Source organism: Molothrus ater, chromosome 27, assembly GCF_012460135.2.
Source record: "Molothrus ater isolate BHLD 08-10-18 breed brown headed cowbird chromosome 27, BPBGC_Mater_1.1, whole genome shotgun sequence".
Taxonomy (NCBI): Eukaryota; Metazoa; Chordata; class Aves; order Passeriformes; family Icteridae; genus Molothrus; species Molothrus ater.
The window spans coordinates 3,921,091-3,936,580 of NC_050504.2; the positions used below are offsets into that span (position 1 = coordinate 3,921,091).

The window sequence follows — 15,490 nt, forward strand, 5'->3', positions numbered from 1 at the left end:
CAGCCCCTCTGAGCCAGCAGAGGGTGCAGAGTTTGGTGCCTGTTTGGGGTTGCTGCCCAGCAGAGGCTGTGACAGGCCCTGGGAGCAGCTCCATACTGGGGCTCTGGCTGTGGCAGCTCCAGCTGCCCAGGAACAGGAGCAGCCCCTTGTGCAGGGAGGTTCCTGCAGTGTGGGAAAGCCCTGCAGGTGCCTGGCCCTTGCAGGGAGGGGGCACTGAGCCACACACACATCCCAGGGCCAAGGCAGCTGGAGCAGAGCCCAAAGGAAGGAGGACTTGCTGGTAGGACTTGGTGTGGTGCAGCTTGAGGGGCTCCTCCTCACCACAGTCAAAAAATCTGAGCTCCCAGGGAGCCAGCAGTGCCACGGGAGGATGGAGCACCCAGGACAGTTGTCTCGGCAGGTGCTGGCAGGAATTGGGGTTCATCTGTGGGAGCAGGGGAGGGTTTGTTGTGTGGGAACAGCTGCAGAGTGCAGTCAGGGCTCTCTGCTTCACCAGCCCTTGAGACATCCCAGCTTAATGCAGGGGAGGAGAATAATGGCTCAGCAGCTGTGGGCAGCCACAGGCACTGCCAGCAGCACAGCTGGAATGGAGGAAGGGTCAGGCAGGTCCCACTGTTGTGCTTTGCATAAGCTGACCCCTGAGGTGAGGCATTGGGAGTGGGAGCTTTCTAAAGTCTGAGCTCTGCTTTGGGGCTTGCTCAAGCCTCAAGCCTTGCTGGTGTTTAGGAGTGTTGGGGTTTTCCTCCTGTGCCCTTTCCCCAAGACAAAACCTGTCCGCATCTGGTTTGGGTTTCAGTAAATTTCAGATGCTATTTTTTGCCACCTGTACCTTTCTGTGTGCGTGAAAAACAGCACTCCCATCTCCCTTGCTATGTTTGGGGAATATGGGCAATTTAGCAAATATCAGATGGGCAGTGCCTAAAAGCGGCCATGTAGCCAAAATAGAACATGGGTTTTAGCCAAAATAGCCTGAATAAAACACGGGTAGGAAGTGAGTTCTCCATGAGATGTGGGTCAGTGATGGGCTGGTCACACTGGGGGACTGGCATGTGGGCAGCAGTACGTGCACTGAGCAGGTCATAAACAAGTTACAAGTTACAGAGACGTGCAATTTCTTTAATTCTAGGTTAGCTTTAAGCTGCTGCAGGCTCCTTTTGGAGAGCAATTCCATGGTGTGTGCGGCCCCCAAAGATCCCTCATTGCTTCCCATCAGGCAGCTATTGACACAGGTTCTGGCTCTGCAGGCTTAGTTAATTACTCTGCTTCCGCAAATTCCTACTGCAAAATGGAGGTGGATTTAGGGTTGTTTGATTTATTCTGAAACAGAGCTGGAAAAGTCCAGCAGAAACAGACAGTACTAAAAACCCTGTTATCAGACAAGGCCTCCATGGCACAGGAGAAAGCAGAAAGCTGCCATCCTTATCCAGCAGCCCTGGGGTGTGTGCTGTGGTTGCTTTGTCATGGGGATGTCAGTACAGATTAGGGTTTCTCTTTCTTTCCAAGCCCCCAACATGCAGAGAGAACCAGGAGTGTTCCCACAGTCTATTTCTGGATTTCTCTCAGCCCAGCTGCAGGGTTGAGTTGTGATTTGTGGGGCAGGAAGGCCTGTGGAGTTTTCCTAAACTACTGCTGTGCTGCTTGGAAAGGGCCCTTCTGTAATTGCAGCCTGAGCCGTGGCTTTGAGGAGCTGCAGATGCAAACCCAAGGGGTGAAGTCAAACCTGAACAATCTCTCTGTGTGCTTCTCAAAGGAAAAGTCCACTGAGCTTTGTCCTGAAGCCGTGGGGGTTGTGCTGCAGTCTCACCTTGGCTCTGCTGGTGTGTGTGGCAGCAGAACACTTGTCCTGTTCCTGGGAGGCAGCAGGATGTCCTGGCTGTGCTCCAGACCTGACCCAGGACGGCAGAGCTGCTGCTCTGTGCTCCAAACCTGACCCAGGACAGCAGAGCTGCTGCTCTGTGCTCTAAACCTGACCCAGGACAGCAGAGCTGCTGCTCTGTGCTCCAGACCTGACCCAGGACAGCAGAGCTGCTGCTCTGTGCTCCAAACCTGACCCAGGACAGCAGAGCTGCTGCTGCTCTGTGCTCCAAACCTGACCCAGGACAGCAGAGCTGCTGCTCTGTGCCCCAAATGAAATGGGCACCGTGTTCCAGGCCAAAACCAAAAGGGAATTTTTCTTCCAAGCCTATCCTCAGGTAATCCTTGAAACCTGACTGCCTAGGAAATCAGTGCTGCTTTGCCTTGTTTGGGGTTACTCAGAGGCATTTGATTCTGCTGCTGGGAGTGATGAGAGCAGGCATTTCTGCTGTGTCCCATCCAGCCACAGCTCTGTTTTTCCCTGTGCTGTCCCTGCCCATTGCTGTGTCTGTGCTGCAGTGAGCCCCTTTGCTGGCTCTGTGGCCTCATGAAGCAGGGCTGAGGCTCTGAGGCTCTCCTGGCTGGTGAGGCAGAGCCCTGTGTGCTGGCACAGACAGGCTGAGTGTGTCCCTGGCCTCCACAGCTGCAGCCTGCCCCGAGGAAGGCTCAGGCTGCCAGTGGTGGTGAGGATAATGGAGTGTGTCCCACAGCAACGTGGCCCTTCTGCCTCCCAGCCTGGTGTCTGAGCACAGGGGACACAGAGGGGCTGAGCCAGGCAGGATCTGCTGCAGAGGAACAACCAGGGGCTGGTGGGTGCTGTCTCCCATCAGGAAACTGATGCAAGGAAGAGAGGACGAGGGTGAGGTGAGGTGAGGCTGGCAGCAGGAGTGGAAATACTGGGTTGAATCTCCAGCCTTGGTTCTCTTGGATGCCTTGTCCTGCTCAGCACCAGCTCTGGGACTGGAGCCAAGGTGGTGAGTCTTGTCTACCCCGAGCATCTGCTGCGTGGCAGGAGGGAGCACCAGGTCCTTCTGGCGGCCCTGCTCTGCCAGGGCTGTGAGCAGCACAGCTGGGGAATGTTCTTGGGGTGGCACAGGGCGGATGTGGCTGCCCAGCCTGGGCACTGATAGCAGGCACTGCCCTCAGCTGCTGCCAGGGGCAGGTTCAGGGTCCTTCTCTCCTTGAGGGAACCTCTAGGAAGCTGCACCTCAATTTATCTGATTGGAGGCAGAGGCTGGATGATCCTGTGGCAGTGCAGTGCTGGGGATTAATTGGCTCAGAGCTGTTCTGAGGTGTTCTAAGAGCTGGTTGTTCACAGCATGTTGGTGCCTGATTCTCATCCTGAACTACACCTCCATGCCTGCCAAAGTTTTTCTCCTGCTACACAGGAGGATGTGTTTTCAGCAAAGGCTTCCATGTGGAAGACAGAAAAAAAATTAAATAAAAAGTAACTCCAAGCTTGGAATGGTGTTGCCAGAGGGAATGTTTACAGGGAAGCAGCCTGATAAACAAGGAAAATCGGTGACTTGTAAAGAGGTGAAATTGTACAGTGTGGCAACAATTCCCAGCTTGTCAGAGCCTCACAGTGGTCACAGCCACCTCAGACTGACTGCAGAGTCTCCGTTTTTACAGGCAGCCTCAGGAAAGCAGGCTGGACTGAAAAAGTAACGGAATTATGTGGAACTTGTCTGAGTCACTGACCCTACATCTCCACAAGTTCTTTCAGGGCACTGCCGTGAAGGAGGACCAAAGAGGCTGCAGCTGAGAGGAGATCTGCCCTTTCTGGTCACCAAGGGTTTCAGATCTCCTCCCCTAGCCTCTCCCAGTCTTTTGTGCTTTCTGTGCTAATCCATCCAGTGCAGCATACACTGACAGAGGCAGGAGCTGGAAAGCCTGCTCTGAAAGTCTCTGAATGCTGCTGGACCAGCTGCAGGCATGAACTTGAAACCTGTGCTCATCCTCCTTGGTCTGGCCTTAGCCACGATCTTCGCTTTGGTCTGTGTGCTGCTGACCAGGGAAAGGAGCCCCAGGACGTGCCAGCACCTGCCCCCGGAGCAGGAGGAGACGGAGGATGGCCAGAGCCTGGTGTTTGCTGACCTGACGGCCGAGGAGATGTCGCAGGTGGTGCGGTACCTGCAGGGCCACCTCGGGGTGCCGCTGGTGGAGGCGTCACGCGCCGAGCCCTCGGAGAACTGCATCGCCTGGCTGGACGTGCAGGTGCCCGCCAAGGCAGAGGTGCTGCGGTTCCTGGACTCAGGGGGGGCTCGTCCCCCCCGGGAGGCTCTGGCTGTGCTGTACTTTGGGAAGCAGCCAGAGCCCAACATCACCGAGCTGGTGGTGGGGCCGCTGCCCAGGCCGGCGTACCACCGGGACGTGACGGTGCGCAAGTACGGGGGGAAGGTGCCCTACCACCGCAGGCCCACACTGGCTGTTGAGTACAAGCAGATTGGAGGCTTTCTGAAGAGCCAAGTGTTCCCCTCAGCTCCAGCTTTCATGCAGCAAGTCATGGAGTACGATGGAGCCAACCTTGCCGCCGTGACAGCTGCTCCCCGTGGGTTCCAGTCTGGGGACAGGGTCACCTGGTTTGTCCTGTTTCAGAACGTGAGCGGATTCTTTCTGCACCCCGTGGGGCTGGAGGTGCTGGTGGACCACAGCAGCCTGGACGTGTCGGAGTGGGCGGTGAGGAGGGTGTTCTACAACGGGCAGTACTACAGGGACATGGTGCAGCTGGAGAGCGCCTACGTGCAGGGTCGGATCAGCGTGGAGAAGGTGAGGAGGGCGCCGCAGGACGGGGATTTCTCCTCCATGAAGCCTCGAGCGCCCGCGGCCGCACCGTTCCCGCTGCAGTTCGAGCCGCAGGGTCCCCGCTACAGGGTCAGGAACAACCAGGTGCTCTTCCAGGGCTGGAGCTTTGCCTTTGGCATGAGCGTGAGCAGGGGCCTGCGGCTGTTTGACATCCGACACAAGGGGGAGAGGGTTGCCTACGAGATCAGCGTGCAGGAGGCGCTGTCCGTGTACGGCTCCAACTGCCCGGCGGGGATGTCCACCCGCTACATGGACGGCAGCTTCGGCCTGGGGCGCTACACCTCGCCCCTGGTGCCAGGGGTGGACTGCCCCTACCTGGCCACCTTTGTGGACACGCTCTCTCTGTCTGACAGCCTGAGGCCCAAGAAGAGGAAGGCTTCGCTCTGCATCTTTGAGCAGAACCTGGGCTCGCCTCTGAGGCGCCACTACTCCAACTTGCAGTCGCTCTACTACGGGGGGCTGGTGAACTCGGCTCTGGTGCTGCGCTCCATCGCCACCGTGGGCAACTACGACTACGTGTGGGACTTCATCTTCTACCAGAACGGGGCCCTGGAGGGCAAGGTGCAGGCCACGGGGTACCCAAGCTCATCCTTTCTCCATGGGGATGGCCTGAGATATGGCAATAGGCTTTGGGAGCACACCCTGGGTACAATACACACCCATTTTGTCAACTACAAGGTGGACTTGGATGTGGCAGGTAGGTCTGGATCTTCTTTTAATGTCTGCCATTGTTCTGATAAGCCCCAGAGCTTTGAGGTTCCATACAGTCCCTAATAACTGACATCAGAACTCTGCTTCTTTATTCTCCTAACCTCTTCTTTCATTGCAAAATTATTTTTCAATATATAAAGTCTGTCTGTCAAGGTCACTGGGTGGAAAGCAGTGGGAATTTCTGGGAGCTCTGTGTTCAGCTCAGGGAAAGTATGAAAGGTAGCAGCTGAAAAATGTTTGTGTTTCCTTGAGGCCTCATGTCTGGCATGGTGTGTGTTGCCATAGGCACGGGTGGGCAGACAGGGAGTTGGCCCTGTCTGAGCACAGAGGCAGTGAGCCTGCTTTCACAGAGCCTGCTGCTGCTCCTGGCACTCCTCCTCCCTTAGGAAAACCCTCCTGGTGTCTCGCTGCCCCATGTAAAGCAGGGCAGCTTGTCCTGGTGCTCCGTGGGGCTGAGCTCCTGCAGATCCCTCCCTTCTTCTCTTGGGGGAACACTCAATCCTGAGTTGTGCAGCCACTGCAGCCACCCAGTGAGGTCCCCTGCTCCCCTGTGCAGTCACAGTCTGGCAGTGGATGTCTGCACAGGGTTTTTGAGCCCAGGAGCAGCCCCCTGCTCCCAGTGAGTGCTGGAAGTGCAGGGATGCTCAGCCTCAGGTGGTCAACTCCGCTCTGGTGCTTTGCTCCATCGCCACCGTGGACAACTACGACTACGTGTGGGACTTCATCCTCTACCAGAACGGGGCCCTGGAGGGCAAGGTGCAGGCCACAGGGTACCCAAGCTCATCCTTTCTCCATGGGGATGGCCTGAGATATGGCAATAGACTTTGGGAGCACACCCTGGGTATGATAAACACTCATTTTGTCAACTACAAGGTGGACTTGGATGTGGCAGGTAGGTCTGGATCTTGTCTCTCCTTTTGAAAAAGTAGTCTCTCTAAATACTTCTCAAAGAACTTTACTTTTTTGGTGGTCATTCAGGTTTTCCTTCCCACTTGTGGGGCAGGGTGGGGTGCTTGCAGTGGGGGAGTGGCAGAACTGCAGGAACAGGGAGAAGGCAGATGAAATCAGACTGTCACTGTTAATACTGCCAGGGGAGGTGTGGGCTTAGAAGTTTTGTTCATGTGAGAAAAAGAAAGGAAAAGAGCTCAGCTGTGCATGGATCGTCTTCTGTGGGGCTCAGACCTTCACAGACCACAAGTTCAGCTCTGAAATGGTTTTTATGGAAGCTGAGAACTTGTGTCAAAGGAGCAGAACACAGAGGGACTTCATGGTGGGACAGGCAGGAGGTTCTGGGCAATAACCCCTCTGCCATACCTGCACAGTCACGGGCCATCAAATGCTCTCAGCAGCCTTTTGCCACCTCATCCCCAGGCTGATTTGCTCCTGTTGCTCCAAACCTTGGGCCCACTTCTCTTCTTTGTGGCAGGGCCTGAGAGCAGCCCAACACTGCTCTTGTCTGTGATGTGCAAATGTGTGCAGCACCCAGGCTGCTGCAGGGGCCTCCACTGTGCAGGATGAGCACTAACAAAGGCCATGCTCTTGTTAATTAGGCTGTGGAGGCAAACAGGGAAGAAAATGGGAGGCAAACCTGTTTTTCTGCCCTGGGGTGAGGCTCATCCCTTGTCCCCTCTTGTCTCTGCTGCCCAGTGGTGCTGCCCAGCCTGGACAAGTGTCCAGCCATAGATCCACACATGGGGTGTTGTCCTGGCATGGGGAGCTGCAGAGCAGCAGCTGCTCCTGGGCTGCTCAGAGCCCAGGGTGCAGGGAGAGCTGGCTCTGTGATGTCCTTGGGGAGCAGGGCACCGTGGAGACTCTCCTCAGCGACTTTGTTTTGACTTCACAGGGGTAAAAAACTCCCTCATGGCCCATGACATGGTGTTTGAGATGGCACAGGCTCCCTGGAGCCCAGAGCAGCAGATAGAGAGGCCACGACTCACCAAGAGAGTCCTGGACACAGAAGACCAGGCTGCCTTCCTGCTCCACTCCAAGATGCCCAGATACATCTACTTTGCTGCCAACAGCAAAAACAAGTGGGGACACCAGCGTGGCTACAGGATCCAGATCACCAGTTCTGCAGGGGACCACATCCCTGAGGCCAGCTCCATGGAGAGAGCCATCAGCTGGGCAAGGTCAGGCTGCTCTGGCTGGCAGGGCAGGTTCCCAGAGACCCCCTCAGCCCTGCCAGCTGGGAAGGCATTGCTGGATGGCCCTGGATGGGAGGCACAGGGAAGAACTCTTCTGGGCTCTGCAGGCTTTCAGGAGTTGATTTAGCTCTGCCCTGCCTCGGGGGGCTGCTCCCCTCTTTTTTCTTGTCCTCAGGTACCAGCTGGCTGTCACCCGGAGGAAGGAGGAGGAGCCCACCAGCACCAGCATCTACAACCAGAACGACCCCTGGACACCCACTGTGGCCTTTGCTGACTTCATCAACAACGAGACCATCACCAACGAGGTGAGCTGGGCTTCCTGGGCTGAATGTGACCCCCAGCCAAGGCTCAGTGGGAGCCCCAAGGAGCAGAGAGGCTCCAGCAGCACCCCTGGGACACTGGGTCCAGCTTTGAGAGCAGCAGCCCAGAGGAAAGGGGGTTTGAGCATCTCCTTCTCTGTGTGTCTGCTTGGTACTTGGGTCAGAGAACACAGAGAGTGTGTGCAGAGCAGAAGCTTCTTTCTCCCTGTGGAGAAATGCTGGCAAAACATCACGAAAATCTCTGTGAGGCCATGGAGGTCAAAGCAAGGGTCCTTCCACTGGGTGGATGTCTGCAGCCATGGCTGTGGCGGGTTTTGGGGAAGGGGGGAGCTCTTTCCCAGGAGAGGGGAGCTGGGCGTGTGGGAGCTGGCTGGTGCCCATCAGGGTCCCCCTCCTTCTCTTCTGTCACTCCCCACTGCCCCACGTGTATTTTGGCCACTGCTGCTGCAGCTCCTGAAGTGACCCTGGGCTTGTGGCTCTTCCCTGCCTAGGACCTGGTTGCCTGGATAACTGCTGGCTTCCTCCACATTCCACACTCTGAGGATATTCCCAACACTGTGACCGTGGGAAACTCGGTTGGTTTTCTCCTGAGGCCCTACAACTACTATGACCTGGACCCCTCTATATACTCCCAGGATGGTGTGTTTTTCACCAGCGAGCAGGACTTTACAGCGTGTGAAATCAACCCTCTTGCCTGCCTGCCCAAAACTGCCTCTTGTTTGCCAAACTTCCCCCCATTCACTTTTGATGGTTTTCGAAATATGAGCAGGCTTTAATGCTGCAGGATGGTGAGGAGATGTGGTCAGAGACATCAGGCTGACTGTTCTGTCTCCAAATTTCAGCTTTTTAGTGAAGTTGTCTCAATTTTCAGTTGTCCAGTGACTTCATGTTTTATCATTGCTTTTGAAATAGTGCTCTTGAAAAGGAAAACATGATTTTCCTAGTATGATGTGAGATGGAAGTCTATGTTATCTGTTAATTCCTGAATTTGAGTCTATTGCCAGAGGAGAGTCAGGAGAGAATCCTGTTCCTCTGCTGTAGAAGCAAGTGCTGTGTAGTGCATATCTCAGGTTAAAATAATGAAAATGGTGCTGGTCCAATGCTCTTGAGTGTCTCATTCTTACAACTTAAAACAGCAGCATCTCCTGGGGAGGGGTGCTGCTCTCTGCCATCTTTCCTGTGCCCACAAACCACCCCAGCATGGCTCTGGGTGTTGTCAGGGCACAGGGGTGTCCAGCTGGAGGCAGGAGGGACAAGCTGGGGTGGAGGTGGGCACTGGCACCAAGCCCTGTGGCTGCTGCTGGGGCGAGGTTGGGTCATGGCCAAGACTGTGTGGGTTGTGGCTCTCAGGCCCTCAGTGCTGGGCACAAGGGAGGGATCTGGACAGGACCTTGCAGGAAGGGGTTTCATGGCTTTCATGATTTCACCTTTGATGGCTGCTGGTGATGCAGCAGGGCCAGTGCCACTGCCTGTTTGCCAGGGTGGGCTCTGGTGCCTCTGTTCCCCTCCTTGCTGCCCCATCTGTGCTAGGCTGTAACTCAGGACCAGTGGGCACCTTTGCAAGGTGACAAAGAGCTGTCCCCTCCCTCCTGGCTGTAGGACCATGGGGACATTGACAGCAGCAGTGATGGCAGGGCTGTGTCAGGATGGGGCAGGGTGCTGTGTTTAGCACTGCTCTGCACAGGGATGATTTATCTCTACAGCCTGCCCAGTATCTGCAGGGTTAAGAGACAGAGCAGAAGTGAGAATGTGCTTATTTCCCCTAAACGACTGCATCCATCCTCCCCAAGCTCTGCAGTGTAGGATCTGGGACCAGAGGGGAAGGACAGATGTACAAACATTGAGTTTACTTAAAATTATGGCCCTCTAGGGAAGCAGAGCATAGCTGCCTTTTATGGTTCCCAGCAAATCCTGGCAATGTGTGAGAACGTCCCCTTGCACCCCCCTGCGAGTTCCAGGGGCTGTTCCCTGCTGAGGAAACAGGGGAGGAAAATAAACCCAGCCCCTTGCTCTAGTGAGTGGCTGGGAGGATTCCACAGCTGGAAACGTGTCCTGCCAGACTGTGAGAGAGCACTCAGTGCCTCAGCAGGCATGAGCCTCAAAACCGTGCTCATCCTCCTTGGTCTGGCCTTAGCCACGATCTTCGCTTTGGTCTGTGTGCTGCTGACCAGGGAAAGGAGCCCCAGGACGTGCCAGCACCTGCCCCCGGAGCAGGAGGAGACGGAGGATGGCCAGAGCCTGGTGTTTGCTGACCTGACGGCCGAGGAGATGTCGCAGGTGGTGCGGTACCTGCAGGGCCACCTCGGGGTGCCGCTGGTGGAGGCGTCGCGCGCCGAGCCCTCGGAGAACTGCATCGCCTGGCTGGACGTGCAGGTGCCCGCCAAGGCAGAGGTGCTGCGGTTCCTGGACTCAGGGGGGGCTCGTCCCCCCCGGGAGGCTCTGGCTGTGCTGTACTTTGGGAAGCAGCCAGAGCCCAACATCACCGAGCTGGTGGTGGGGCCGCTGCCCAGGCCGGCGTACCACCGGGACGTGACGGTGCGCAAGTACGGGGGGAAGGTGCCCTACCACCGCAGGGCCGTCACGGGCAGGGAGTACGCGGAGATCAACGCCCTCATCCACAGGGAGCTGAGGAAGGCACCGCTCTTCCTCACCGCCTGCTGCGAGTCCGACGGCACCGACCTGGTCACCCTCACCACGGCCCCACGGGGATTCAAGTCTGGTGACCGCCTGACCTGGTTTGTTCTTTTCCACAATGTGGCTGGCACTGGCTACTACCTGTCCCCAGTGGGGCTGGAGGTGCTGGTGGACCACGGGGACCTGCACGTGTCCCGGTGGCAGCTGCGCAAAATCTTCTACAACGGCCGCTACTTTGCCAGCACGGGGGATCTGGAGCAGGAGTTTGTGGCTGGTGCACTGGAGGTGGTCAGACTGAAGCAGCCCCAGGCTGATGCAGTGCTGGGCTCAATGAAGCCCCGGCGCCCTCCTGGGCCCCCGGGCCCGCTGCAGTTTGAGCCGCAGGGTCCCCGCTACAGTGTCAGGAACAACCACGTCACCTTCCAGGGCTGGAGCTTTGCCTTTGGCATGAACCCCAACACTGGCCCGCGCCTCTTCGACATCAGGTACCGTGGGGAGAGGATTGTCTATGAGCTGAGCCTGCAGGAAGCCTTGGCCCTGTACGGCTCCAACTCTCCCGGGGGAATGTCCACCCGCTACCTGGACGGCAGCTTTGGCATCGGCCGGTTCGCCTACGAGCTGGTGCGGGGCCTGGACTGCCCCTACACAGCCACCTACGTGGACCGGCACTACCTGGCAGAGACAGACACTCCCAAAACCAACCAAAACTCCCTCTGCATTTTTGAGCACGACTCTGCCCTCCCTCTGAGGCGCCACTTCTCCGACTCACAGTCCTTCTACTACGGCGGGCTGCGGAAGAACGTGCTGGTGATCCGCGCCATCTCCACGCTCATCAACTACGATTACATCTGGGATTTCCTGTTCCACGCCACCGGGGCCATGGAGGTCCGGGTGCACGCCACGGGCTACATCAGCTCCTCCTTCCTCCATGGCCGGGGCACTGACTATGGCAACAGGGTTGGGCCGCACACGCTGGGGACGATGCACATCCACCATATCCACTACAAGGTGGACCTGGACGTTGATGGTAGGTCTGGCCACCTTTGTGCATGGCTGTGGTTTACTGTGGCCTTCTGTGGGGTGCAGAGCTTGTGAGAGGGTTTTCTCTTCTGCTTCACAGGGCAGCTGAACTCCCTGGAGAGCCAGGATATGGAGTATGAGTTTGTCAAAGATCCCTGGAGCGCACAGAGCACCATTGAGCGGCCGCACCTCCGCAGGGAAAGGCTGGAGAAGGAGGATGAGGCAGCATTCCCACTCAATGTCCCCCTGCCCCGCTACCTCTCCTTTGTCAGCCCCAATCCCAACAAGTGGGGGCACCCACGCAGCTACAGGATCCAGGTCATCAGCTTTGCTGGGAAGCACCTGCCCACCAACAGCTCCATGGAGCGCTCTGTCAGCTGGGGCAGGTGGGTGCTGAGGCCTCAGCAGCTTCTGCTCCTGGTGGAGGGAGGTTCTCACCCCTGGGCAGGCCTGCAGCAGGCTGCAGGGACGGGTTAAACAAAGGGTTAAAGCAAACACAAGCATAGCTTTTGGCTCTGAAATTTCCTTGAGATGTTGCTCAATAACATCTGCTCATGGTAGGTCACAAGCAGGAGTCTCACCCCACGTCAGACTAATTTAGAGCAACCCCATGTGTTTTTGCCTTTGAGGGGAAGTAGGCTGCAGAAGGAATTCCTAAGGGAAGCACTGGCATTGCCAGGTTGTGGTATCTTCCCACGAGGACAGAATGCCTTTGGAAAATGCTTGGGATCAGCACAGAGCAGTCTCAGTGCCAGGGTGAGCTGATGGAGCTCATGCTGGGGATGTCTGTGTGGGGGAGAAGCAGATGTGGCTTTAGGGAGTGCACTGGGCATTGAGAGACAGCATTGGCACCTGGATCCATCCGTGTTCCAGCCATGCTGGAAAAGCCACAGGCAGCAAGGGATCCCCCACAAAGCTTGGAGATGCTGGGGCTGCTGCCCATTTCTGCCCTCTTGGCCCTTTCCCTCCCCACCCCAGGGCAGACTGGGGATGCCCAGCCCCAGTTTGGCAGTGCCTCCCAGCTGGCAATGCCAAGGCTGGCGTGGACAAGCCCCTGTGAGCCCTGTGCTGGCAGGTACCAGCTGGCTGTCACCCGGAGGAAGGAGGAGGAGCCCACCAGCACCAGCATCTACAACCAGAACGACCCCTGGACACCCACTGTGGCCTTTGCTGACTTCATCAACAATGAGACCATCACCAACCAGGTAAGCTGGGCTTCCTGGGGTGGGGAGAAGCTGAACCTTGTGGGGCCATCCTGGACAGAAGCTGCTCCTGTCCCAAGCCAGCCTGAGCAGCTGCTGGGCTGGCAGAGTCCTGCTCAGCCTGACAGATGCCTCGTTCCTCTTCTCCCAGGACTTGGTGGCCTGGATCACTGTGGGCTTCCTGCACGTCCCTCATGCTGAAGATATCCCCAACACAGTGACAGTGGGGAACAGTGTTGGCTTTTTCCTGAGGCCCTACAACTACTTCAGCGAGGACCCCTCAGTGGATTCAGCTGACAGTGTGTACTTCAGCAGTGAGCAGGAGGCTGGGGCGTGTGGGGACAATCCCCTCGCCTGCCTGTCCTCTGCTGCCACCTGTGCCCCCCGCCTGCCCCCCTTCCACTTCGGGGGCTTCCTCAACCTCAGCCTGGCACCGCCTCTGGGTGGGCTCTGATGGGCCAGGGGCTGCTGGGTGGGCACTCAGGGGGTCTCTGTCCCACACCAGGACCTGCCCCGTCCTGCCCAGGCTGTCCTGTGCTCGGGGTCAGGTGTTGGGAGAAGCTCAGCTCTCATTTCAGCACTGTAGCAAAGGAGGACCCAAAGCCTCTGAAAAGCAGCCCCTGGGAATGATTTTATTTCACCCTGGATGTCACCTTGTGTACTGTGGGGTTCCCACAGCCACTCCTCTCCTCTGGGATGGGGCTTCCACCTCCTTCCCATCACCGGTGCACACAGGGGACAGTGCTGGCCACAGCACAAAGCTGCAGCTGCCCCTGGGGCTGTGCTCCAGCTGAGGTTTTGCCCACAGTGGCAGCAGTGAGTGGTGTGGTGCTGCTGTGGAATGCCCCAAACCTCCTCCCCAGCCACTGCAGCATCAGGGCTGGCTCTGCCGAGGGAGGTGCTGCCCTGGGCCCGCTGGGAGGCTGCTGGAGGAGCCCAGGCTGAGCCTCTGGATGGGCACAGCCCGGGCTGGGCACTGCCCTGTGTGTGCCCTTCCCAATAAACGGGCACTCGGTGCTTTTCCTGAACAAACTCCTGGCTGCTGCTCTGTCTCCTGTGGCTGGGGCCAGACCCCAGAAGGGCTGAAGCCCTGTTAGGGAAGGTCCTGGCTCAGCTCTGAGGGGCTCCCAGGGCTGTGGGGCAGCCCCAGAGCCTGGCACGGTGCCTGGCATGGCTGTGTGGGTTGTCCTGGCGATGCTCCTGGACCCTGGTGCTGTCAGGAGGTTCCTGCCAGGGAATATGGAGCAAACAAGGCAGTTAATGTTTAACAGTTGTTCTGAGCTGTGTTAATCAGTTCTGGGCTTGGCTGCTGCCCAGCCTGCTCAGCCCCCCTGTGTGGGGACCCTTGATTCCACACCCCAGCTGCATGTGCAGCCCACAGAGCCCCTCCCCACCGTGCCAGGCTGGCATGGGGACACCGAGAAGCTTGGTGAGGCCGGTGCCAGCCCTGGCACACGGCTGCAGACACTCAACACTCACCAAAGAGTCCCTGGGGGCACCGTGGGTATCCTTGCCCTCACTGTAGTGGGTGGATCTGAGCAGAACTTGCTGAGAGGGGCTTGGGCAGCCCTCGTGGCTGTGGATGTGCCCCTGGGAGCCAGCTCAGCCTGCTGCAGCACACGGGACAGGGGAGGGGAGCAGAGGGCAGCTCAGGCCGTGGCTCAGGGTGAGGCTGCAGTGGGCCCTGGGTGCCCTGGGGTGACAGCAGGGGCTGTGTGAGAGCAGGAAGGTCGTGCCCAGCCAGCTCCCTGTGCCCACATGGGCGGTGCTGACGCAGTGACCACGCTGCCTCAGCCCAGCCTGGACCTTGCAGCTGTCAGGGAACGTTCTGGAGCAAGCACGGGCACTCCACGTGGCACATTCGGCCCCCACTGGGGCTGTGCTGGCCAGAGCTGCACCCAGAGCCTTGGGAATCACGGGCACAGCGTGTGCCAGAGCCAGCTGGGCCACTGCAGTCACAGAGCTGGGCCTGCTGAGGCACAAATTGGGTTCCCCCAGCCTGGCCCCAGTCCTTCCAGGGAAAGCCAGCCCACTTTTAGTGCACATCCCTGCAGGGATGAGCAGGGATGGGCAGGAGAAGGGTGCAGGGCATGGGCAGGACCCTGAGCAATGGTCAGACCAGCCAGAATGCAGAACCTGCAGTGCCCACACAGCTCCTGCTCCCCAGGTCCTCACAGGGACTTTGGGGCTGGGGATTTATGCACAGGGCAGGGCACGGAGCAGGGCTGGGACCATGTGGACCCTGGCACCTCTGGCACTGTCCTGACCAGTGGCAAGTGCACAAACACTGGCTGAGAGTGACTGGGCCACTCTGTCCTTTGGCTGCTCCCATCCTGCTTCCTGCTCTCTCCCCACTACGGCCCCAGTTTTCCTGCAGTGACTCTTCCCCAGGGGACTGCAGTGCTAGCCCCCATCCCCCAACACCTTTTGCCCCATTTTCTGCTGTGAAATCTCCTGGGAAGGATTTATTGCTGATGGTTTCAAAATATTTTTGGAACAGAAGCCAAGTCTGTTGCATTCCTTCACGCTGGCCAAAGCCACTCTCAGTTGAAGACCCTGGAGTGAGCTGTTGGGGAATTTGTTTTGCAAGAGCCATTCAGTTTCTGTGCAAACTCCTGTTTTGTTAGGACGTTTTGCAGGTCAGGAGCTCAGTCCAGGGTCTGGGACCACCTTCCTTGGGTGCAGCACAGCCAGGCTGGATGGGACATGCCTGTGTCTGTGGCCTTTGCCTGCTTTCCTCCCAGGCCATATCCCCAGGAGGGGTTTGCTGGTGCTTTGCCTGTCAGACCCCATGGCTCCC

At 57.7% G+C, this 15,490-nt stretch overlaps 2 protein-coding genes across 3 annotated transcripts; both read left to right on the top strand.

Moving 5' to 3' along the window:
* Positions 1-3,715: 3,715 nt before the first annotated feature.
* Positions 3,716-8,934, top strand: LOC118696736 (membrane primary amine oxidase-like). 2 transcript variants are annotated; one of them, XM_036399021.1, is made up of 4 exons: positions 3,716-5,356; positions 7,214-7,499; positions 7,690-7,819; positions 8,326-8,934. In XM_036399021.1, exons 1-4 carry the CDS (start codon positions 3,790-3,792, stop codon positions 8,608-8,610), a joined length of 2,268 nt encoding a protein of 755 aa, XP_036254914.1. In that variant the 5' UTR covers positions 3,716-3,789; the 3' UTR covers positions 8,611-8,934. The 2 variants fall into 2 exon arrangements, with proteins under 2 accessions (XP_036254914.1, XP_036254915.1); XM_036399022.1 differs by having other exon boundaries at positions 7,214-7,417; positions 7,689-7,819.
* A 976-nt stretch (positions 8,935-9,910) lies between these two features.
* LOC118696735 (membrane primary amine oxidase-like) lies at positions 9,911-13,144 on the top strand. Its single transcript, XM_036399020.1, has 4 exons — positions 9,911-11,495; positions 11,589-11,874; positions 12,564-12,693; positions 12,842-13,144. The coding sequence occupies exons 1-4, from the start codon at positions 9,926-9,928 to the stop codon at positions 13,142-13,144; spliced, it is 2,289 nt and encodes a 762-aa protein (XP_036254913.1). The 5' UTR covers positions 9,911-9,925.
* Positions 13,145-15,490: the final 2,346 nt, after the last annotated feature.